The 26,142-nt window shown below is 45.1% G+C and overlaps 1 protein-coding gene across 2 annotated transcripts; it reads left to right on the top strand.

Moving 5' to 3' along the window:
• The first annotated feature begins 2,495 nt into the window (after window positions 1-2,495).
• B4GALT2 (beta-1,4-galactosyltransferase 2) lies at window positions 2,496-26,142 on the top strand. Of its 2 annotated transcripts, XM_087719804.1 has the most exons (8): window positions 2,496-2,807; window positions 10,376-10,752; window positions 14,010-14,245; window positions 15,229-15,419; window positions 21,660-21,782; window positions 22,742-22,846; window positions 23,239-23,292; window positions 24,647-24,783. In XM_087719804.1, the coding sequence occupies exons 2-7, from the start codon at window positions 10,443-10,445 to the stop codon at window positions 23,258-23,260; spliced, it is 987 nt and encodes a 328-aa protein (XP_087575930.1). In that variant the 5' UTR covers window positions 2,496-2,807; window positions 10,376-10,442; the 3' UTR covers window positions 23,261-23,292; window positions 24,647-24,783. The 2 variants fall into 2 exon arrangements, with proteins under 2 accessions (XP_087575930.1, XP_087575929.1); XM_087719803.1 differs by lacking the exon at window positions 23,239-23,292 and having other exon boundaries at window positions 24,647-26,142.

Raw genomic sequence — 26,142 nt, 5'->3', positions numbered from 1 at the left:
CTTTCCTTCCGGAGTCGTCTCTGACTATGTCAGCCTGGGGGCCGCCTGTTTGTTGCCGGTTGGAAGCGCTTTCCTTGGGTCGACCAGGGACTTTGCGATGTCCCTGTGACCAGCAAGGTTTTGTCTTCCTAGTCACCATCTCTTTGGGACGGTTTAGGTCCTACCGGACCGTCCAGGGGAAAAAGTGTCATTGGCGGACTTGGACTGTCAAGTCCGCACGATGTATTGTTGCGACGTTGGCTCCTCCCTGAAGCCCACCTCTGTTCTAAAGTCTTTTTAATTCTTCCAAACTCCAGGTTGGAAGGCCCAAAGTCTTCTCTTTCCTGTTATTTCACCAAATAACCCCAAGCTTTCTATTGGCTTGTTAACACCACTTTCAAGCTAAAATATGCTAGCTGGAACAAGTTAGTAGGATGGATTGCCAACGTAAAAAGAATAGTGATGAATGCCAATATACTGTATTTTTAGACTATAAGACCCACCGGAGTATAAGACACACCATGATTTTGAAAAGGTACATTTTTAAAAAAAATTTTTTGCAGTCTGCATGCCTCCCAACCCTCTGCACACCTCGTTTTTTTGCAAAAAAAAAAATAGGGGGGCATGCAGAGCTTTGGGAGGCTTGTAGAGTGCTCCTGGGGGTTGGGGGGGGCAAAAACAAGCAAAAAACGGCATGTTTTTCGCAAAAATGGGCCGTATTTGGAAAAAAAAGGCATGCAGAGGCTTTTGGAGCCTTGTAGAATGCTCTCATTTTTGCCCTCCCCAGCCCCCAGGAGGACTTTGCAAGCCTCCCAAACTCTCTGCATGGCCATTTTTGTAAAGGGGGCGGGGTTTCGGTAGGCCAAAAATGCTGTATTCAGTGTATAAGATGCACCCAGATTTTAATCCTCTTTTTTGAGGGAAAAGGGTGTGTCTTATACTCCAAAAATACGGTAAGTTGTCATGGGCCAAAACACCAGAGCTCTTTTGAGCCAGAGAGTAACTATGACAGATGGCCGAGGCTACCAAGATTGTACACAGTGGGCAGGGGTGAAATTCAGCAGATTCTGACAGATTCTGAAGAACCAGTAGCGGAAATTTTGAGTAGTTTGAGAACTGGCAAATACCACCTCTGGCTAGCCCCCAAGTGGGGTGGGAATGGGGATTTTGCAGTAAGTCCTTCTCCTGCCATGCCGACCAAGCCACGCCCACAGAACCGAAATTTGAATTTCACCACTGACACGGGGGGGGGGGGAAAGTTGAACACTATTTCAGGTGAAATATGAATTCAGTATGTCTCTACCTATATCTGAAAGATCACTGAATTCCCAATACCACACTAAATCTCCTTCTGTTTTTACTTTGGCAACATATTGTAGCTTTAGCTACCTTGTTTCTCTCTCCAGTAATATGGGCCCATGACTTGCCATCACCAACTGAACGTCTAAAGAAAGCTTCAGTAGATTTGTTAGATGTAGTTGTTCATTTTTGGAAGGTTTATGGTTACTTTGTGAAAAAAAAGAGAATTCCTTCTTTTTAATTACTAGACTGAAAAGTTGGGGGCTATTTTGAAATAAAGAAAATACACTTTTCCCTGAAGCTAAATTCATCCTGGATTGCTTTTTGATATGCTGTGATGCTCTATAGTTTCATGTAGGGTTGTTGAGATGTTGAGACTTTGGAAAAAGTACAAAGAAAAGCAACTAAGATGATTAAAGGCCTAGAGACAAAAACATGAAGAACTGTTGCAAGAATTGGGCATGGCGGGTCTAGAGAAAAGAAGGACTAGAGGTGACATGATAGCAGTATTCCAGTATTTGAGGAGCTGCCACAAAGAAGAGGGGGGGGTCAACTTATTTTGCAAAGCACCTGTAGGCAAAACAAGAAACAATGGATGGAAACTAATCAAGGAGAGAAGCAATTAAGGAAAAACTTCCTAACAGTGAGGACAATTAACCAGTGGAACGGCTTGCCTTCAGACATTGTGGGTGCTTCATCACTGGGGTTTTTAAAGAAAATACTGGACAGCCACCTATCTAAAATGGTATAGGGTCTCCTGCTTGAGCAGGGGGTTGGACTAGAAAACCTCCAAGGTCCCTTCTAGCTCTATTCTGATTGAAAAGGTTGAATTTTGTGTATGTATGTGTGTGTATATATGTGTGTGTGTGTGTGTGTGTGTGTGTGTGTGTGTGTGTGTGTGTGTTTTATTTGTGCTGATAAATAAATAAAGGGAGACTAGTATAGATCTATTTCAAGCTATATATACATAAAGCTCGCCAGATGTGTATGGATACCAGAACGGTAAGAGAAGCAGAAGGGTAGGGAGTCTCCCATAAATCTTTTCTTGCTTGATTCCTGTGACCGGGAATTCCGGTCTTCTCAAAGAGTCCGGACTCCCACCAGCGTCAGAGATGCTCCACCATCTTCCATCACGTGACTCCTCGGAGAAGCGCCTTAGCCCCCCTCCCCCCCGTCGGATGAACTAAATGGGGCCGATGAAAAGAGCAGGCTCGCTAGAACGGCTGGCAGGGGCTGGCAGGGGCGGCGCTGAGCGGGCAAAGAGGCGGAGCTGCCGGCGCGCCCAAGCAGGCCTGATCCCGCAACTCGTCTGGCCATCAGTCGGTCTCCCGCCTTAGCTCCGCTGTGCTGCCCGCGATGGCGCGCAGGGGTCGCCCTTACTGGTGGCCGAGAAGCCGCTCGGCGTGAGGCCGGGCCGGGCTGGGCTGGGGCCGGGGGAATCGCCGCGCCGTCCCCTGAGCCGCCCGGCCCGGGCGCCGAGAGACAGCCGGCATCAAGAGCGTACAGCATCGGCCAGGAACGAGCAGGCGGTGAGCGGGACCGAACGGGGCCAGGGAAGAAGCCGAGTCCCCCTCGCTGTTTGAAGGGGGATAGGGAAAATCCAGGGGAGAAGAGGGGAAACCCCGGCGGGGGGAGGAGGAGGAGGAGTGGGGAGGAAACCTTGCCCTTTTCTTTCTGGTCCGGCACCCTTCTTTTGTTGTCGCCGAGACGGGGGATTGGGTGTGTTCCTTCTATCATGTCTGTCTCTCCGGGAGGGGGGGACTAGCATCGAACGGTGGCATGGATTCCTCTTTGCCATTCTGGAGCGCATCACTCAGGCTGGCACTTCATCCATGCCCGGGCGATGTTTTAGTAGGCTCTCTTGTGATCCTCAGTTGACTGAAGCGGCCGCTGTGTAAGGACTTAGGGTTTTTATTTATTTATGCGTAGGTGTTTTGTAGGGAGTAGATGGGTGCAAGTTCTTGCAAGGTAGATGGGAGAAACCGGACTACCTACCTCTGCCCAGAAGTATGTTTACAGGCAGACAACGTGTGGGCGCTTGGGAAAGAGTGTAAAAGGGTGTGCTTGTTTCTGGAAGTGCGTATCTCTAGGATGCTCAGAGTTGAGCCCCTCCCCCAACTAGCCTCGTTTCTTTCCCCCCCTTCCCCCAAGATGGCTTCTGCACAAGCCCCCAAGTTGATTTTTGTAATCAAGGATGGCTGGAGTTGTGTCTGGGCTGTCCCTGGATGGGCTTTGGTACTCGAAAGTCGAACATTTTTCCTTCCCTCTTTCTCCTTTCTGGCAGGATTCCTTTTGGGGTCTTTTTCCTTATGGGTACCCAATAGTCAGAGGATTCCCAGGTTCTGCCTCTGATTTCCTGGATAAACTAACTAGCCTGTCTTTTTTTTAAAAAAGACAAAAAGCAGAGGCTTTTACTAGTGAAGATAAGAAAGGGGGGAGGAAATCATACAGCATGGCTCTGTTTACCAGGTTGCCTATTGCATATAGAGTGGTCTTGCTGTTGGAATTTGAATCAATGTACTTTAAGCACTTGGTTGGTAGCAGTTTATCTTTCTCTGTGTTGCCACGTGATTCTGGGTTTCTCTGAAGCCAAATTATTTTGCACCCTTCAAGAGCTCGTGTGGAAAAAAAGCGTTGCTGGACTGGAGCACCAAGTCTGAATAGATTTCCTTAAAGAGTGCTGTGGTCTTAGCCTAGAAAAGCAGGTGTTTGAAAATCAGAAAGCTCGGCACTACTTGTGACTTCTTACATCTTCTTGTATATAATGGCTTATTTTCCTACAAGTATCTGCTTTCAAAAGGTACCATTCCCAACTTGGTAACTAGAAGCACAAATGTCAAGTCAATTTTCAAGGAACATCATTTGACTCATAACCGTTTTTGGCTTTCACAGTTAACCTGAATATTTCTGTATGTCATCTAGTTATTGGAGCCGTTCTTCTGTTGATCACTGTACAGAAGAGAAAGCTGAGTTTCCAGCTAAATTATTCAGAACCCAGGAGCAGCCAAGTAACAGTGCAATTCCATTAGTGGATTGTTAACGATGCAACAACAACAAAAACCCTTCAAAGACAGTCCTGTGTTTTTCACAACTCGCCTTCGCTTCATTTTAATATTGGAACATATAATTACATAATTAATTAGGAAAATAAAAACAGAGGAGGAAACCTCTAGATGCATTTTGATTCACTATTTCAACTAATTTAAAGAGGATTTTCCTCTAATAGTGGAGGTTAAAATGGCCCTGCTTATATAAATAGCTTCCTCAAAGATTTTTGTAAAATTTGCCTTTCTGGATATGTCACTTAGTGGCTGAGACACCAGTGTATTCCTCTAGAAGGGACAAAGTGCAAACTGGCAAACTACTTTTGAGCTTGGAGTTTTCAGTCTGCATTGTGAGTAAGCATTGGTCCAATAGCTTACAGTAGCTGCTTGGTGATGATGCTGATATGTTCTCAGTGGCCTGCTTCTTCTTAGAGTGCAGCCCTTTGCACACATGAAATTTAAGAGAGTGGTTGAATTGATGGACATTAATATCTAATATTAAAAAGCTGAAAAGGTACAGAAGGTTCTTCTCTCCCCCCATTCTCCATTGCATCAAGATATGGTTGCTTTTTGTTCTTGGACAGTTCTTTGTTGAGTGAAATATACTGGTGGGTAAGACAGTTGACTGGTTATTGATGCTTCACCGCTCCTTGAAGTTGATACTCTCCCATTCTTCCTTGGGTGTGTTTCATTAAGGCTGGATCTGAAAGAAATCTGACTCTGGAAGTGATGTTAGGAAGGTGCTTGTGATATCAAAGGAATAAGATACATTTCTGTCAGTCCTTTAATTATAATCATAATCATGTAAACGGCCATTATTTTTAGTTATGAATGTGAACTCTGGAACCTTTTTTAAGGCTCACAGAAATCACTGGCAAAAACATTTGTAAAAATGCTAAGAATAAATGAGGAATTAATCTCACTCTTTTTCAGCAGGAAAACAAGTGCTGTCTAATATTACTCAGGAATATTTTTAAAAATACTGAAAATGGGAAGTGGAATGGTAATAATTAAGTATACTGCACAGGAACCTGCTTGATTGATTAATTAAATGCTTTGAAATTAGCCATTTTTGCCTGAAATAACAGTTGATTATTTATTTTGATTATTAATTCATTTATAAGGTACTTCAGCTGTATATAAAAGCCACAGCCACAGTCAATGCAATAGTAACAAGAAGTTCAATTGCAGAAATACAATATAAGGTAAAGGTAATGGTACCCCTTGCACATATGTGCTAGTCGCTCCTGACTCTAGGGGGCAGTGCTCATCTCCGTTTCAAAGCCGAAGAGCCAGTGCTGTCCGAAGACGTCTCTGTGGTCATGTGGCTGGCATGATTACATGTTGAAGGAACATGGAACGCTGTTACCTTCCCACCAAAGGTGGATCCTATTTTTCTACTTCCATGTTTTACATAGGTTCGAATTGCTAGGTTGGCAGAAGGTGGGACTAGTAATGGGAGCTCACTCCATTACGCATCCCTAGAGATTTGTACCTCCGAACTGCTGACCTTTCTGATCAACAAGCTCAGTGTCTTAGCCACTGAGCCACCACATCCCATAAGAAATACAATATATGATTATATTAAAATATTTAATATAATATTTCTGGCACCAGAAGCTCTATGGGACTCAAATCCCAAAGGCCTGCCAGAACAGCCAGATTTTTACAAGCTTCTGGAAAGCCAAGATTATTCCTTATTCCAGATAAGGAAACCCCTCACAAAGAATCCCTGCCTTCAGTTTCCTCCATTTGCATCACTTAACACTGTGTTCCTTCCGTAGTCATTTATGGTGGCTTCAGTTTGGGTAGACAAAAACGTATACAAGATAGTGGTCTTGAAGATATTTAGGCCAAGGATGAATATGTATGAATATGTAACTGGATATATTATACATACTGATGATATCTTATCCTGAATTGGGAAGTGACCTTTCCCAGCTGTTTTATATACATGTTCAACAAGCTGAGGGAGCGGATCAAGCCTTGAGTAGCACCCAGGAACCTAACTTCCCCCACTTCTCCAATATTGGCCAACTGAAACCTGCTCAGGAAGGATGGAACCATTTTAGGATAATGCCTTGGTGATGTTCTTCTACAAATGCAGTAAATTTGGAGAAATAATTCCTTCTTGATCTCATGCCCATGTCCAATCTTATTTGCTTCTCATCTTCTACAAGTTTCACTCTAGAACTTTCTTCATCCACTTCTTTTTCTAGAGCTTCTTAGAAAACCAACGAGAAGCCACTGAGGAGTAATACTGTTTAGAGGGGGGTGTCAGACTCAAAGGTGCTTAGATCTGGCCCGCGGGGCTGCCCTGGAAACAGTGAAGGACTGGTGGTGCCTCTGCCAAGGAAAATGGAGCTGAGGAGGGCTGCGGGTGGCCCTCCTGAGCTCTGCCTTTGCTGGCAGAGGGTTTCAGGAGGCCATTGCAGCTGCAAATGGAGCTCAGGAGCCCGTTTTCGCTGGCAGAGCACTTGGGCTACTACAGGTGCCCCCGACATGAGTGATGTCGAGCTGGTCACATACCCTTGCACCCCGCAGGTCAAACACAACCCTGATGCGGCCCTCAATGAAATCAAGTTTGACATCCCCCAGTTTAGAGCAAGTCTGTTTCTGTGTTTCAAAGGCCATATGGGCATTCAGTAGAAAATCCCTTTTCTCAGATTGCTTGGAAATTGCTCCATTGTATTGCAAGCTTAAATATTCCACCTTGGGCAATGGAGAGCCTTTCTTCAATTGCACAGCCTCTTTTATAGCCTGCATGGTTGACCATCCTATCTGGCACAATTCTACCAGCCACTCATACTTTCTGAAGATGAATAGATCTGCAAAGATTTGAAGAGGATTTTCAGATGAATAAGAGGACCTCTCTGTAGTCCTTCCACTTCTACCTGGAAAGCAGCCTTCTCATACCAGCTTTCCCCCCCACCCTTTGTAAGCCAATCCAAGCATCCTCAAATAATGACAAGATTTTCTGTTACTTTAAAAAAACCCACAGCACACTGGATAAACAATATGAGAAGTCAAGGAGAGGAAATGTAGATATTTTATAATAACCATTTTTATGATTATTTTTATTACAAATGCATGTATGCTGCTTCGATCATATTATATGTGTCTTACAGCCTAACATACCAGACAAAATATATCTAAACTATTAGACATATCAATAATAATAATGCTGTCAATTTAGATTCAATGTGGTAATAATAATATATAACCTGACACTAAACAGCAAGGGTCATCTCAACTCAGGCATATCTCTCAGACTCACCTTCGTTCTAAATGCATATTTTAAAAGCCCCATTTTGAAAAGTTTTCTGAATGCTAAGAGTGAGGCTGATGTTCTTGTATTTGGTGGGAGGATATTATTATTATCATGAATTAATTATGATGGTCCTTCATCAGGGTGAGCTCCACATCACAGCTGCTGCAGTGCTGTCTCTTGGTCCCTTCCTGCTTCTTTCCCAGCCAGCCTTGGCACATTGTTGACAGGATTCCCCAACAGCTGGGCTTTCTTCTCACCTCCATTCCTGGAGTTCAGGGGGTGGAAAATATTCTGTTCTGAATCTAATCAATTTCTCCACTCCGTCTTTCTCTTCTTCGTTTTATCTCTCCCTTTTCTCCCGTCAGTCCATTAACTGCTGTGCGTTGCTTTTAACAATATGTTGTTTCTTTCCTTTCTTGTCCTATGGGATGCTGACTTAGCCTTTTAATTGCACTCCTTTATTCCTTTCTACACTTGATTGTCTTTTTCCTGTTAGAAGTTAGCTTCCAACCACTTTTGAGAATCTTATTCCCTTTGAAGGTGAATATCCTGGTGCTAATGAGACCTCAACCATATGGTCCTCCTGCTCAGTTGTAGGAGATGTTTTCTGCTCTTATTCCCACAGAATAAAGTCAAAAAGAGGGAAAGGGGTGTTATAGGGCTTTTAACACTGGAGGCTGAGCATTTGTTTGGCACACAGGCAGCCATTTGGTTTAATTTAACTGTATGCTTAGCTTGAAATTAGAGGCTGTTTTATTTTGCCTTAAGTGGTTTCAAATCAGTATCAGTGGGGTTATACTTTAAAATTCCATTCTTTGTATTGTAAATTTACATCGCTGTAAATCCAGTGAAACTTTACTAGAATTTTGTTATTAAATGCACTTGAGCGTTATGGAGACTTCTTTCTTAATCTCAGAATAAGCAGATCTACTTCGTGCCTCCTACTATAATCAGAAGACAAAGAGGAACAAAGAAGTGCATTATTTAGAGAGTGATACTTGACTCACATTGCAGGTCATAATCCTGAAGCAAACCTCCTTCCCATTATTTACTCATTTTTAAATTAGATTTGTACATAAAAACTCCATCAAATAAATGAATAAGAATTGAAAAATGAGCAACGGTAACAACCAATACAATATGCATAGAAGCATCCAAGTCATCGCTGAAAAATGGAGCCTGTATCTTATGTTCCTTCTCTGCTTTTTTACTATTATCTTGCAAACTAAACGAAAGACAAAAGAAAATGTAATAAGACATGAGAGATAATTTTATCTAGGGGTTAAAGCACCAAGTTAGAAAGCAGGAGACGATGAGTTCTAGTCCTTAGACATGAAATTCAGCTGGGTGACAGACTACAAATATACTCTGTGTGTGGGTGTGTATGTGTGTGGGTGTATTTCAGGCATGTTCAATTGTGCCTCCATTTTCGCTTATCCTTTTCTTTCTCTCTCTCTCTGTAAAAAATGAAAGACTTGCAGCTCAGGACATTGAAATCTAGGCAATGGGAATGGAACAGCTCCTTTTTAATCAGACTCCTCTTGCAAATTATTTCCTTCCAAATCCAAATGCTATAGATACATTTTTTGTTGTCGAAGGATAGAGATATGGTTGGCTGCTCTGGGTTGTCTTCTATGCATTTTTGTGTGATTCAGACCTTTGAAAGCGCAACAGGCTCTTTGATAGACCACAAAAAGAAAAGGGCTAGGAGGGCTTATTATGGGAGCTATGAAGTGGTAGGAAATGAATGCAATTTATATCTCAATTGTTACTGGAGATGCGTGTAAATTCTACTTCCTGAGAGGTCCATATTTCTGTATTTCTTTAGGGGATTCTTAAGCTTGTCCTTTTCGGTGTTCAAAATAGCCTTCTCCTTTCATGTATGCTATTACGGAGAGAACAATTGAGATACAAATTGTGATAAGTGGGAAACTACCTTTCTACCTTTTACTAATGACTCCTTGGATAGGTGTTCTAGCTAAAAGCCAATCTTACAGCCTTTTATTTTTGCATTTTCAGCTGGGCTTGCTTCTGCCCAACTGCCTATATCAGTGATGGCTAACCTTTTTGTTGTTGGGTGCCAAAAACGCGAGCGCGTGCATGCGATAGCATGTGTGTGTGTGCGCGCGCGCACGTGTGTGTGCTGGCACCCATAATGCAAAGTGCCCCCCCACTTACGAATGCATGCACAACCCCCCCACACACGCTCCCATACACACACGCCTCATGGCTCGCCTCCAAGCTGAGCTTGGTATTTCCTTCGATTGGTTGGGGGAGGCCATTTTCCACTTCCCCAGACTCCAGGAAAGTCTCTGGAGCCTGGGGAGGGTGAAAACAGTCTCTCCCGACCCCACAGAGGCCCTCTGGCAGCCAGAAATGAATCGTTTCCGAACTTCTGATAGGTCCATTGGGCCTGTTTTTCACCCTCCCCAGGCTTTCCTGAAGGCCAAAAATCAGGTGGCTGGTGCATGCATGCGCGCTGGAGCTGACGGCTTGTATGCCTTAGGTTTGCCATCACAGATCTATATTGTCTATAGACGGAGATGTCCAGTAAATTGGAAGAGCTTATCTGGGTAGGTTGGAACCAAGATGCATAGCATAAGCATGCCTAGTCATTCTGCAAGACACGAGTGGTCTACTAGCTTTTGAGATAAAAAACACATTCATAATGGTTGGATGAGAGACAGTGTCTTCTTAATTTTATCCAACATAAAAGAAAAGAAGTTTTATGTGGTTGGTGGGAAAGGTATCCTTCCTCACTTCTTTTTCTCTTCCCCAACAGGCTTGGTGTTTGGACCTGAGCTGCCGATGCTGTGCTCTCCTGATGCTGAACAGCCTGTGTCCAGAAGATGAGCAGATTGTTGGTGGGAGTGACCCTCGAGAGGATTTGCAAAGCTGTACTTCTCCTATGTTTACTGCACTTCCTTATCATCATGATTCTCTATTTTGATGTCTACGCCCAGCGCTTGGACTTTTTCAGCCGCTTCAACGTACGAAACTCTTCCCGCTCTCTGCCCTATGCCAACGTCTCTCGGCCTAATGGTACTGCTGGGCCTCTGGGTGCTGAGCTCCTGGCTCCAAGTGTCAAGCCTGTTGGGGCCAACAACACCGTCACTGAGAAGCCCTTACCTCCCTGTCCAGAGATGCCACCTGGTCTTGGTGAGATTATAAATGAACCCTGCCTGGTTTGTATCTTGTCTTGAATGAAAGCCTGCTGTGAAGATCCAGCACTACAGGGTTGAGCATATCATTGTTCTGCTTACCCTGTTTTTCTTGAATCTTTGCATCCCTTCTTGCTGAAAGGTGATATTTGACTTCAGAGGCAGGAAGGGAACCATAAAATAGAATCTGCACAGTGTTGCAAATGGAATTGGATAAATAATGCAATCCTGTCATTAGGATGCAATGAAAAACATGTGAGTTAAACCAAGAAGTGGTCACATAATGAATTTATTTTTACCTTGGACACCCTTTTGTTCCCCATTTTAGCACAACTCTAAATTCTTGCCTGCCTATATTTTCTGGCTGTCCCCTTTCCATAAAATTTTATTCGCATTAATCTTTGCCAAAGTATATTAAAAATGTACAAGGTGGTGGTAAAACTGAATTAATTTCTTCAGAGTTGTCTTTTAGATGTTTTTTTTCTCTTGGATGTAATCTTTCTCATTGCAGGGTTTGTGATATACTCCCCATCCTTCTAGGAACTCGAAGCAGACAGCAAGTACAGAGTTATCTCAGTGGGGCTTATCTTCCAAGTACTTGCCATATTTTCAAATAGGACTCAAAGCCATCCTAATAAGTCAAACTAATAAAATTCAGTAGACTGACTGTAACTTTGATGATAAAACTGAGGAGTTTTCTAGTGCCTGCTATAAGGATCTCTGTGTACGGATTGAAAATAATTGTTGTTGTTAGTTGTGAAGTCATGTCTGATCCATTGCGATCCCTGGACAACGTTCCTCCAGGCCTTCCTGTCCTCTACCATCCTCTGGAGTCCATTTATTGCTTCAGTGACTCCTACTGCTTCGGTGACTCCATCCAGCCACCTCATTCTCTGTCGGCCCCTTCTTCTTCTGCCCTCAATCTTTTCCAGAATTAGGCTCTTCTCCAGTGAGCCCTTCCTTCTCATTAGGTGGCCAAAGTATTTGAGTTTCCTCTTCAGGATCTGGCCTTCTAAAAAGCAGTCAGGGTTGATCTCCTCTAGGACTGACCGGTTTGATCGCCTTGCAGTCCAAGGGACTCGCAGAAGTCTTCTCCAGTGCCATAGTTCAAAGGCCTCAATACTTTGGCGCTCAGCCTTCTTTGTGGTCCAACTTTCACAGCCATACATTGCAACTGGAAAAACCATAGCCTTGACTATACACACTTTTGTTGGCAGGGTGATGTCTCTGTTTTTAGTACACTCTCTAGATTTGCCATAGCTTTCCTCCCCAGGAGCATTTTAATTTTAATTTCTTGGCTGCAGTCCACATGTGCGGTGATCCTGGAGTCCAGGAAAATAAAATCTGTCACTACCTCCATTTCTTCCCTCTCTATTTGCCAGGAATTGAGAGGCCAGATGCCATGATCTTAGTTTTCTTAATGTTGAGTTTCAAGCCAATTTTGCACTTTCCTTCTTTACCTGCAAATAATTAGGGAAATGTTTTAGCATTGTTCAGATTGTAAAAGTACTGTAATAGTGGCTGCTGATCCTCTGCTCAAAAGTACATTGTCATTTTAGTTTTGGAGGCTGCTAAGTCCTCGACTTGCGACCAGTTCTAAAGTCCTCGACTTACGACTGACAGCCAGCAACAGCTCAGCTGCGCCTGATTGGCTAAGGTGCAGCTGGCTGAGCGCGGGCTGCCTAAGCATTCCTATTGGTCGCCCTGCTTGACAGCTCTAGTATAAATAGCTGTCAAGCAGGGCGAGGTGCTGAATCTCTGTACATCGTTTGTTGTTGCCGTTCTACTGAATAAATAGTTGTTCTCTTACCTCAGCTGCTTCATGCCTCTTCAATTAATAACGAACTTAACAGAGGCCATAGTATCTCACATTTTCAGCTGCAGATAGTAGCCAGTGCTCGTACTGTACTTATCACCGCTGAATGGGTGTGCCTTTATCAAATTGCTACTGTTGCTCTCGAATGAGATTACCACCCATCTGTCATCTCAAATTTGTTAACTGAACCTTTTCTCAAGAACCATTCAGGGGTTTATTCAGAAAAGATACTAAACTACAATTTCTTAGAATTCTGGCATAATGGAGAAGGAAGAGTATGGTAGTTTCCACTATTCTGATCACCCCAGCTGGATCCTCTTGGGAGAAGATAAGGGGGGAAATGTTTTTCTTCATGTTATATAGATGGAAGTGATTGTACTTATTCACACCTATTGCTGCTTTCATTGATAACCCTGCCCATTTGCAGGGCAGCTGTGAGTCATTGCTAAATGAAACGACTAAAATGCTAAAAAGTTATGATATTTTTGTAGTTCCTTACCAAGCACATCCAAATTACAGTAAAGTAACCAAAATATCTTTATAATCCCCAAGGCATATCACAACTTTTGAGCACCCCTAATGTTTGGAAATGGAAAGCTGAAAAATATGACACGCCCTATATTGGGAAGCTTGCAGTTGGGTCACCTAGATAAAAGTATAGATACTAAGACATATTTAGGCAAGTGGGTTAATTGTGCTCTTGACAGTTTGATGCCCCAATTATACATAAAGGGAATTTGCAGAATGTATAAGCGCATCAAGTAGCATGGTATGCAACATGATATCGTCACACAAATGACACAATTTGAATTAGACATGACTGATGCAATTTTCGCAGTGACATTTGTGTGTGATGGTGGCTCAGTGGCTAAGATGCTGAGCTTGTCAATCAGAAAGATCGGCAGTTCAGTGGTTCAAATCCCTAGTACCACTAATGGAGTGAGCTCCCATTACTTGTCCCAGCTTCTGCCAACCTAGCAATTCAAAAGCATGTAAAAGTGCAAGTAGAAAAATTGGAACCACCTTTGGTGGGAAGGTAACAGCATTCATGTGCCTTCGGCATTTGGTCATGCCAATCACATGACCATGGAGACGTCTTTGGGCAGTGCTGGCTCTTCGGCTTTGAAATGGAGTTGGGCACTGCCCCCTAAAATTGGGAACAACAAGCACATATGTGCAAGGGGAACCTTTACATTAAATAATAGGGCATATTATGTCAGTGGCTTGAACTACACGCCTTAGTGCATTATAAGTTTGGATTTTAAGTTCCTTTGCTGAGCTTTTCAGGGCAGTAGCCTCCCATCTTGATTAACAGAAGTGGCAAGTTCATATTGAGAAGGCTAAGCTCTTCTTCTGAAGTTGGTTGACTGAAGCATTTCTAGCAGAATTATTATTTCTTCTTCTTCTTCCTCCTCCTCCTTCTCCTCCTCCTCCTTCAGTGGGGCGACTCCTTATTGAATTTAGCTCTCCCATGAGCATGGAGAGAGTACAGCGGGAGAACCCAGATGTTCAGGAGGGTGGCAAGTATTCACCCCTGGACTGTGTGCCTCGACAGAAAGTGGCCATCCTCATACCTTTCCGCCACCGCGAGCATCACCTCAAATACTGGCTCCACTACCTGCATCCAATCCTACGACGTCAGAAGGTGTCCTATGGAATCTACATTATTAACCAGGTAATGTAGGGTCAATTATAGCCCTGTTGTAGCAGTCTGGGGGTGGTGGATAAGTAAGATAGGATGGTGTCATATGAGGAAAAAACTTGATTATTAAATTTGGCCTTGATCGAAATAGCCTTTCTATCTTAACCAGCAATAGAGAGGCTTGCTGGTCTCTGGCAGTTTGCAGCCTTGGAATGGTATGTGAGTGTGACCTTGGGAGGCAGGGAAATGAGATACAGCCAAGGGAATGGTCAGATAAAAGGCACTTAGCTTGCACCAGGAATATGGGCAGGGCAAGAGGCTCAAAAGAGACCCTCCTTAGTTTTTTGGGCTGTAAAATGAATATGTGAGAAAAGAACTTGCAGACTTGAAACATTTTGTTAATGTAACCTTACGATAAAGTGGAATTAGTTTCTCTGACTGTGTTTTCTGTCTAGTCTTGATTTAATCTCTCTCTCTCTCTCTCTCTCTCTCTCTCTCTCTCTCTCTCTCTCTCTCTCTCTCTCTCTCTCTCTCTCACACACACACACACACACACACACACACACACACACACACACACACAAACTTATTAGAGCTCTGGAAACAGTCATTTACCCTGGCAGTTTCCTCAGTTTATGGAGGAGCTGAGAGAGAGGGAAAGTCCCCAAATGAATGTCAAAAAGAAGGGGTGGTTATTATTATTTCTGGCCCTCACTTCAAGGGAATGGGGCTAGAAGAATTTCCCCAGTGATGAGATAACAGCTTCCAACATACTGGGAAAGCGATGAATTAGGGATGGTCATGATGTTTTATTTATAGTCAAGTATTAAAAGCCAGGTTAAAGCTTTTGTTTGATCTGATGACTGGTGAGGATTTAAAATCATACACAGAAATTCAATCATCGTAAATTTCTTTACAATGCAGAAAATAATTAAGTTCAAGCCAAAAATGTAATGTACCTATCATAGGGATATGTTGCTTAGAGTTACCCTGTCATTCATGATGTTTCCAAACAGTTTGGTGAAGACACATTTAACCGAGCCAAGCTGTTGAATGTGGGCTTCCTGGAAGCCTTAAGAGATAACGAGAGCTATGACTGCTTCATATTCAGTGATGTTGATCTTGTGCCCATGGATGACCGGAATCTTTATCGCTGTTATGACCAGCCTCGGCACTTTGCTGTTGCCATGGATAAGTTTGGTTTCCGGTGAGTAAATGGATTGGGAATTTCTTTGCCAAATGGACTCAAACTTTGATTTGGATTGGAATTTCACTATGCTATTGGCACAGTATAGTACAGTGGTTTCCAAAGTGGGCGGTACCACCCCTAGGGGGCGGTGGGATGACTTAGGGGGGTGGTGGGAGGGTGCTAAGAGGTAAGGGGGGCGGCAGAGAAGGAGCTGCGCTGAGCCTGCAGCTTCAGCTGGCCAGCCTGCCATAAATGCCTCTTCTTCGTTGATCTACTCCAGTGGTTCCCAAACTTGGCAACTTTAAGACTTGTGGACTTCAACTCCCAGAATTCTGGGAGTTGAAGTCCACAAGTCTTAAGGTTGCCAAGTTTGGGAACCACTGATCTACTCGATACTACCACTGCTGCTTCCCGTTGCTGCTGCTGTCTGCCGCAGCAACTTAAGCAACAGCAGAATCGATCCTAACTACCAGTAACCTCAACCACCACCCAGCAAGAGAGAGAGAGAGAGAGAGAGAGAGGGAGAGAGAGAGGGAGAGAGGGAAAAACATATAGAGAGCGCGCAACCGAGCAGAGGAGGGGAGGGAGTCGAAACAACTAAATCGGAAGACACCGAGCTGCTCCCATGCAGCGGCTAGGCACATGCTGCTCAGGCTTTTTTCCTCCCCCCTCTCCAGACCGAGCGCAACGGTTCGGAATGTGCATGCTCCCTGAGCCTGCCGCAGACATGGGCCACTCCTGTCCTCCCCCTCCCCATCCCGTTGAATGGTTGCTTCTGGCCTCTTGCACACTGTGCATTCCTCAGGGTAGCCAGTCAGTCGGTGCACGCTCCACCGATCCATGCACTGTGCACCAAGGACAGCAATACCGCGTTCCGTAGGCAGGGAGCCCTCTTTTCTGCAGGGGTGTAAAGGGCGATCCCAGGACCAGGGATCCCCATATGTGTGTGTGGCAACTAAAATCCTCCGGTGACACAAAAAAGGGGGTGGTGGGTGGTGTTCCTTGGGTGTGAAGGGGGCCACAGGACAATGGCCAAAGGGAATTTTGATGTGGGCGACGATGAAACAGGTTTTGCATGAACTCCAGGGGCAAACTGGTAGGAAACGAGCTGCTCTTTTTAAGTGTCTTTTAAGACAAACCATCACCCAAAACTACTGTGTAATTAATTGTTATGGTTTTGAATTTTCCTGTTACAAACTGCCCAGTCACATGACACCCCCTCAGCCACGCCAACCAAGCCATGCCCACAGAACTGGTAGTAAAAAAAAATGAATTCCACCACTGGGTGGGGGGCACTGAGGATCAGTTTGTAGCACCAAGGGGCGGTGGACTGAAAAAAGTTTGGGAACCACTGGTATAGTATAATATATTCATAACTTCCCATCTGTTTCTTAATACATTTCAAAACCAGCTCTTTGAGAGTGTATTCAGATGAAATTCTTAACTGGAGCTTGCAGGTTAATGTAGTTCTTTGCACTCTGGTTATTCCTGAGATACCAGAGGATCTTTGAAATTTTTAGACTCAAGAGTAAAGGAAGAAGCAGAATCTGGATATGTTTTTATTTAATGCATGCACATATATGAAATATAACTTACATTCACACTGTACACTTACCATACCTAAATCTACCCCTGGGTGAAAATTCTGTTATCAGGCATGGATACAGGCAAAATCTATGTACTAGTGATGTAAAAACTTAGGCTGCAATGTCTTGTGAATATTTCATATTGAACAGAAGGAACTGGTGGAGACCGTGGAGATTAAAGGAGAACTAAGAGAGAGTTGGTGAGGGGGAAATTGGCCCCTGGGACAGAGTTGAGGGAAGGCGGAGTGTCCTGTGATTCAGAGCTGGCAGCGGACCGGCAAACTTTAATTTTCCGAGCTGCCAGCCTCCATAGATGCCAACATTGTTGGCTAATGAAATTGACCACCTTGGACTTGTTTTTGACGCGCTGGGCCCTAAGAACGTCGGGCCCGATTATTGAATGGAGCGCCCCCCCCCTCCCCTTCTACCAGAGATAGGCTTCCCTCCCTCCCTCTTTGGACTCTTTGGACTCCTTTGATCCTGGAAATGTCATCAAAAGAAGCTGTTGAAATGAACACACTTACCAGACTTCTTGCTACTATGGTTAACTCCCCGGTTCGCATCATTGCAGCTGACTCCCGAATTCACTTTACCCCCCAGCCCCTCCCCCCCTGGACTATACTGAACTTTTCAGAAGAGCCCCCCCTCAAGGTAGGCCCTCCCTGAGGAGAGGGCAGAAGACACCTTTGGACTACCATAAACTGAACATTGTGTCTATGAGCCCGTGCAATTTTTAAATTTTTAAATTTTAAATTTTATTTTAATACGGTATGTTGAGTGCATGGGGCTGCTTGGGATGATATGAATGATCTCACTTTTATTACTATTACTGTTGTAACTTTGTGTTTTAATTATTTCGTGAGGATTGTTTGAGTGAGAGTTTGGGTATGACTGATTCGGAGGACCTGCCGGGGTATGCGGGGGTCATCGGGGTGGTTGGGGGGACCACAACCACGGGTGAGGGTCGGAGCATTGCGGTCATGACAGGGAGAGGCAGATATGGCGGGGACTTTAGGGCAGGCCATCATCGGGGAAGGAGGGCTCGCTGTGTCATAGAGATCCCTCCTTCCGGCCCTAGGAGTCCCACTCCAAGGTCAGATGGCGCGGGTGTTCAGGACCCTGGTCTCCGGCTGCTGTCGCTAAATGCCAGGTCTGTTGTTCATAAGGCCCCCCTCATCCGGGACTTGATAACTGATGAGGGCGCAGACCTGGCATGTATTACTGAAACATGGCTGGGCCCTGAGGGAGGAGTCCCCCTCGTCGAGATGTTCCCAGCCGGATTTCAGGTGCTACACCAGCCGAGAGCCCAGGGAAGGGGTGGCGGTGTGGCTATTGTAGTCCGGGAGTCTTTAGTACCTCGTAGGATCCCTGCTCCGGAGCTTGTCGGGTGTGAGTCCCTGCTAGTGAAGCTGGACGTCAAGGGTCAAGTGGGTTTGCTGCTTACGTACCTGCCTCCCAACTACGTTGCAGCAGCCCTCCCCTCGCTCCTCGAGTCAGTAGCCGAGCTAGCGGTTGAGTTCCCTAGACTTATAGTTCTGGGGGACTTTAACTTGCCTTCGCTCGGTGAACACTCTGATGGAGCGCAGGAGTTCATGGCTTCCATGACAGCCATGGGCTTGACTCAAGTAATTCAAGGCCCAACTCACTCAGCGGGTCACACGCTTGACCTCGTATTCCTCTCGGAGCAGTGGAGTTACGATCTTGGTCTGAGGGGTAATGAGATCATACCCCTGTCGTGGTCAGACCACTACCTACTGAGGCTAGACTTCCGGAGGCCAAACCCCCACCGTAGGGAGGAGGAACCGACCAGCTGGTTCCGCCCCAAGCGACTGATGGATCCTGTTAGGTTCCAGACGGAGCTTGGGGTTATTCCTGATACCCTCGCCCACAGTTCGGCGGAGACCCTCGTCGCTGCCTGGCACTCGGCAGCTTCGGAGTCTCTAGACCGGATTGCGCCGCTACGGCCCCTCCGGGTCAGCGGCCCCCGGAGGCCTCCTTGGTTTACTGAGGAGCTCCGGGAGGTAAAGCGCCGGAGGAGACGCCTAGAGCACTCGTGGAGGTCCGATAGGTCCGAGTCGAAACGGGCACTTTTGACAGCATGCACCAAGGAGTATATTCGGACCTTAAGAACAACAAAAAGAACATACATTGCCTCCTTGGTAGCGTCCGCCGAGTCCCGCCCAGCCGCCCTGTTTAGGATAACCCGCTCCCTCCTAAATAGGAGGGAGACGGGGGACTCCTTACAGGGTAAGGCTGAGGAGTATGTCCAGTTCTTGGCGGACAAAGTTGCCCGGTTTCGAGCGGACCTGGACTCCACCCCAGTAGATCCAGCCGAGACACAAGGAGAAAACTTGGCAAACCATCTCTGGGTTGAGTTTCAGGAAGTTGCCTCTGGGGATGTGGACAAGGCTATGCGAGCTGTGAGTGCCTCCACCTGCATACTGGACCCGTGTCCCTCCTGGCTGGTTGCCAACAGCAGTGAGGTGACACGAGGCTGGATCCAGGCGGTTGTTACCGCTTCTCTTCGGGAGGGGTACTTTCCCACCGCGCTTAAGACAGCGGTGGTAAGACCCCTCCTGAAGAAGCCGTCTCTGGATCCAGCTGTTCTTAATAACTATCGTCCAGTCTCCAACCTCCCCTTTGTAGGGAAGGTTGTTGAGAAGGTGGTGGCTCTCCAGCTTCAGCGTACCTTGGAGGAAGCTAACTATCTTGACCCCTTCCAGTCTGGCTTCAGACCCGGTTACAGCACAGAAACCGCTTTGGTCGCATTGACTGATGATCTCTGGAGAGCTAGGGATGGAGGCCATGCTTCCATCCTAGTTCTCCTGGACCTCTCAGCGGCTTTCGATACCATCAACCATGGTATCCTTCTGCGACAACTGCGGGAGATAGGGGTGGGCAGCACTGTCTTGCAGTGGTTCTCCTCCTATCTCTCGGACAGGTCGCAGTCGGTGTTAGTGGGGGGGCAGAGATCGTCCCTGAGGCCCCTAACTTATGGGGTGCCCCAGGGGTCGGTCCTATCCCCCCTACTATTTAACATTTACATGAAACCGCTGGGCGAGATCATCCGAAGGCACGGGATAAAATATCACCAATATGCGGACGATACACAGTTGTATCTGTCCGCCCCGTGCCAACTCAATGAAGCGGTGGACGTGATGAACCGGGGACTGGAAGCCGTTAAAGACTGGATGAGAGCAAACAAGCTGATACTCAACCCAGACAAGACCGAGTGGCTGTTGTGTTTCCCTCCCAAAAATTTGGCCACCATACCATCACTCAGGCTGGGGGGACAAAATTTAAACCCCTCAGAAAGGGCCCGCAACTTGGGAGTCCTCCTGGATTCACAGCTAACTTTTGACCACCATCTCTCAGCTGTGACCAGGGGGGCATTTGCCCAGGTTCGCCTGGTGCGCCAGTTGCGGCCCTACCTGAATCGGGAGGCCCTCACAACAGTCACTCGAGCCCTTGTGATCTCTAGGCTGGAATACTGTAATGTGCTCTACATGGGGCTGCCCTTGAAGAGCATCCGAAGACTTCAGCTAGTCCAGAATGCGGCCGCGCGAGTGATCGTGGGCGCACCACGGTTCGCCCACATAACACCGATCCTCCGTGAGCTGCACTGGCTACCTGTTGGTCTCCGGGTGCACTTCAAGGTCCTACTCACCACCTATAAAGCGCTCCATGGTAGTGGATCTGGCTATTTGAGAGACCGCCTTCTGCCAATTACCTCCCTGCGTCCCATCAGATCGCATAGAGTTGGCCTCCTCCGTATTCCATCCGCCAGTCAGTGCCGACTGGCGACTACTCGGAGGAGAGCCTTCTCTGTTGCGGCTCCGACACTATGGAACAATCTCCCCGTGGAGATTCGTACCCTCACCACCGTCCAGGCCTTCCGCACAGCCCTCAAGAACTGGCTAACCCGTCAGGCCTGGGGATAATCTTATTTCGCCCCTCCCGAATGCTGAGTGAATGTTGAGTTTTATTGTCTAATTTACTTTGTGCACATTTCTTTTTTCGTATTGTCCTACACTTCCCTTCCTTTTTGATTGTAAGCCGCCCTGAGTCCCCTCAGGGAAAAGGGCGGCCTATAAATAAATAAATCTACAAATCTACAAATCTAAGCTTTATTATCAAGTGTTTCCAGATCATTGAAAATAAGCAAGAAAAAAGGATATGATCCTGGATTTATCAGATAGAATCTGATAAGAGCCGAGGTGCCACAGTGGTTAGAGTGTAGTACTCCAGGCTACTTCAGCTGACTTCTAGTTGCAGTTCAGCAATTGAGCAGTTCAAGTCTCACAGGTTCAAGGTTGACTCAGCCTTCCATCCTTCCATCCTGGGTAAAATGAGGACCCAGATTGTTGTTGGGGGCAATATGCTGACTCTGTAAACCGCTTAGAGAGGGTTGTAAAAGCACTATGAAGCGGTACATTAATTAAGCCTAAGTGCTATTGCTATCTGTGAGTCCAATTAATATGATGAGAAATTGGACAGCATTTAGAGAGAGCACGATATTGTGGGAACAATAAGTGACATAGATCACATCACACACATGGTTTAGAAATTGGGGCTTAATCTACAACAGGCTTTCCCTAGCCCATCTAGATCTATGCTTCTGAACTTGTTTCTAGTTCGATTGATCCTCATCTCTCTTGCTTGTCCCCTACAGGTTACCGTACTCTGGCTACTTTGGAGGAGTCTCTGGCCTAAGCAAGACACAGTTTCTGAAGATTAATGGCTTCCCTAATGAGTATTGGGGCTGGGGTGGAGAAGATGATGACATATTTAACAGGTATGTGAGAGACTTCAGTTGGGCTAAGCCCACCCAGTACTTGTTCTTCTGTGGGTTGTTGTAATCCAGGAGTCACCAACCTTTTGGATTTCAGACACCACTAAATTCATAATTTTAAATCCCGGGGCCATTAATATGATTTTTTTTAAAAAAGATAAATGGTATTTAGTGCAATATAAAAAATGCAAATAATTTTTCTGCAGACCACCAAAATTTTCTCATGGACCACCATTGGTCCACGGATCACTAGTTGGTGACCACTGGTGTAATACATTTTTCCATATAGCATCTACAGCAGGCATCTCCAATTTTTCTGGCTCGGACTGCCAGAGGTGGTGATGGTGGGATGATGAGGAAGAGAAGGGTGGCTTAATGCGTGCCACCACTTTTACACATGCAGCTTCATATATGCAGGTGCATTCACCTCACTTTCGCAGCTCAGTTCCGAATGGGCTGAAGCCCAGAACAGGACCATGTACCCCTGATGTAAAGGGAGTATTTGGACTGATTCTTTTGCTGGATGGGATGATTCTGCAGTTATGAAGAAAAATAACTCAACAACATAGTATGATTGACTTGCAGGGCCGGCGCAAAATGCAATAAGTTCACATGGAGCAATAGGACTGGGTGATTGTTAGTAGAATTCATTGGGCTAGGGATTTTTTGTCTTTCACTGTGAGTTGTAGTGTGTGTGTGTACAGACACAAGGTTCACAAAGGGAGGCTTAGCCAATCTCATTGTACACATGATGTACTCTGACAATAAAGGGTTGAATTGAATTGAATTGAATTATATATACTGAATTTTTTGTAATTACCTTTTTCTCATTGATCAATTCATGAAAGCCAGAAATGTGGTGGGGAAGAATAGAGAATAGAATATTGTTAAATAATTCCATTATTTTAAAGGCTTGTTTGAAGCTCACTGTTTTGCTAACCTATGTCCTATACTGTTCTTAGAATCTCACTCAACGGCATGAAAGTATCACGTCCTGACGCTCGCATTGGGCGCTATCGCATGATCAAGCATGAGCGCGATCGGCACAATGAACCAAATCCCCAGCGGTAAGACTGTATCTGTGTTGACTTTCTATCTAATCCTCATAACTTTCATCATACTCTCAATCCCCAGACTGCAGATCAATTTTCTGTTGCAAAAGTAACCTTCCTGACATCTATTGGAAGGTTGTGGGAGTAATCTTTCAAGGATCTTCTCTTTATCAAAGGGAAGTAAATGATATACTGTACACATTTTTTTTAATGTTTCTCCTTGTAGCAGAGGAGTACAGACTATTTTGAGAGAAGAGGATAAGGACCACAGCCTTTGAAAATAAAACTAAAAACACAATTTGAAAATTGAGGAAACTAAGATAAAGAAGTGGGTGGGAAAAGGGAAAGGAATCTGATTAAATAATTAATTAAATAAAACCAATATTTAACCCTCTTATATTTAATAGTTCCCCCTTCTATCAACATTGAAAAATAGAATTTGCTGAAAACTTTGGAAGGAGGTACGAAGTTATATCCTTGAGTCTTAGATTGTACTTCCCCGCTGTAACATGTCTCTGAAGGGAATTTTATGCTGTTCAAGTCTTCTCTTTCCCATTCTACTCTCATTTGCCTTTCACTCCTATATATGTACATGTATCAATGATTAGAATAAAGCTATGGTCTACTCATGGAGGAAAGGATTTGAACTGACTTCCTTAGAATTTAGTATATAGAGCAGGGATCCCGTAGCCCAGTCTGTGGCCCTTTGGGAACTGGGCTCTGCAAGTGGTGGGCAAATACGCGTAGCTTCATTTGAGCATCAGCAAGATTAGGTAGCATGTGAAAAACCATCCCCTCCCTTCACACCACCACTGCCATCGGTCCATGGAGCCAGAAAGGTTGGGGACCATTGATGTAGAGAATAGGCAATGTGGGATAACTAGGATGGCATTTATTTGATATTGATTTACATAGGTTTCCCTTTGTTTATCCGATAAGAGAGCCAGGATTGAATTACTCTCAACTCTAATCTTGAAATATAATCAGTTTTTACTGTTCTCTTGCCAACCATTTCACTTTGAATTCCAATCAGGGTACATCATTTGAGGAAGATTTTTGTATCTCTTTCCTGAATGTTGTAGACTCCATGGAGAGTTTTGGGTAGCAATTGCGTTCAGATCGGGGTGAAATGCTACCAGTTCTGACTGGAACCGGTAGCAGAATTGATTCAACCAAATCAATAGTAAAAAAAAAGTTTTAAAAAGTGAAAAAAAGGTTCGGTGACACTGTGCCGTGCTATTGTCGGAACCTTTTTTTGTTTTCACTTTTTAAAGCATATTTTTCCTGCTGGTTCAGGCAAATAGGTAGGGAAAAAATGCTTTAAAAAGTGAAATAAAGTGGGTCCGATGATCGCACGGCTCATAGCTGATCCAGATGATCGTCAGAACCATTTTTTCCATTTTTATTTTTCCCCTATCTTTTCACCCAAACTGGCAGTAAAAAAAATGCTTTAAAAAGTGGGAAAAAGTTGGCCATGCCCACCCGATCACATGAAAAAAACCCCACCAAGCCACGCCCACAGAAACGGTGGCAAAAAAAATTAGATTTCACCAGTGGTTCAGATGACATAATTTAGTTTTGGCAGCCCTGTATAGAACTTATGGAATAACAAATGCATTATGGTGGAAACTACAGAGACTACTGCATCTTTCATTAATTTATGTAATGTTATCGTATGTAATGCACTGATCAGAATCCCACCAAATGATGTAATGTTCTATTTAATCCTTAGTTCCATTCATTTGAGGGTCTGTTGTTGTAGCCTGTGCCAAAGTTAACTGTGAAATATGAGGTTCTGTTTTGTTCTTGTGGCAGGTTCACCAAAATTCAGAATACCAAGGTGACCATGAAACGCGATGGCATTGGTTCACTGCAGTACCGCCTCGTGGAGAAGTTTCGCCGTCCCATGTACACCAATGTGACTGTGGATATTGGCCGACCGCCGCCACGCCCTTCTCGGGGTTGACTCTGCTGCTTGGCCCTGCCCGTGGTCCCATGCATGAGGAGCAACATGGATTTCAGCCCTGACCGGTTCAGAGGACTGTGTCCTGACTTGGATAACCTGTCTGCCTCCTTCATGGGAAAAGGGGAAAGGCTCAGGACATATCTTTGTCTCGTCCTTGCCTTTGGCTGAAGACTAGCTCCTTAACACTAGTCAGTTCTCCACAGTGCCCTTCAGATTGGAGAATGAATGTGTGTTACATGCTTGGTCCGGTGTTTCAATTTTGGGCAGAGCCAAGCTCCCAATTGCTGAGGAAGGCCCTGAGAGCAGAGAAGCCCTGTGTAGGGCTTTGACCTTCCCTTTGTCTCTGGCAGAGTCCATCCTCTCCCTCAAGTTTTTGCAAGGCTGTGCCCCTGAAAGATTCCAAGGGTATGGTGGCTGCTCTTTGCTTCTTCTCACAGACTGAAGGACTACTGCCTTTTGAGCCTTTCTTCCAGGCACAGTCTGGTCTCACAGTGACTGCCAGCTACCAAGGTTAGAGATGGTTTACAATTGAGGAGAGCTCCATCGCCAGTAAAAGCTCTAATGGGTCTGGCCCACTGCCCACCTCCATTCATGGCTTGGTGCTGTCCCCTGGATGCTTTTTTCTGACTCCAGTACACAGGGGTGTTTTATACAAATCCTCATTAGAATACTTGAGTGCTTCCTGGGTTAATGTATGTGTAGCCTGTCTGGCATGGTACAACAGGACTTTCTTCTTAGCTGTGATTTCTCTTCTTCCTTTCCGTGGAGCAGATTGGATGGGTAGTGAGGTTGTACCTTTTAGTAGGGTGGATAGATGGATGTACGGTGTGACATACCCTAAAGTGGGCTTGCTCCTCACTATCATAAGCACGCAGAACTTGTAGCCATTTGTTATAGAACGGAATAACGTGAAGGTAGATTTCAGCCTGTTTTCCCTTGATCCACTACCATCCCAACTTCCACTCCTCAAGCAATTCTAGCAGCCCTACAGTTTCTGCCAGGCATCCTGCCCTTAACCACTCATTTTTTTAAAAATCAAACTACCCTCAATCACAGCCCTGATGGTATCTTGGTGGCAGTCCTACACCTAGTACTTGGAGCTAGGAAGCTGCTGGTGTTCCTTCATTCTGGTTATGGTGCCTGGCAAGTAGAATCACCTGCACCTGTTCACTTTGGGGTGACAACTGGGCCAGGCTGGAAGCCAGGCACCAGCATGTCAAATAGCCCGGGTGCTGGTGACTTTTGTACATTTGAATGTTTTGATCCCTTTTCAAGCCTATGGTGAATGCAACACTGGTCACTATGGTCAGACTTTTGTATTCAGTAAAGTTTCAAAACTTGGAAA

This window comes from Thamnophis sirtalis, unplaced genomic scaffold, assembly GCF_051295495.1.
Source record: "Thamnophis sirtalis isolate CommonGarterSnake01/CBP01778 unplaced genomic scaffold, rThaSir2_p1.2 scaffold_7, whole genome shotgun sequence".
NCBI lineage: Eukaryota > Metazoa > Chordata > Lepidosauria > Squamata > Natricidae > Thamnophis > Thamnophis sirtalis.
The sequence above is the reverse complement of the archived record's forward strand: the minus strand, read 5'-3'. Positions and strand labels throughout refer to the sequence as shown.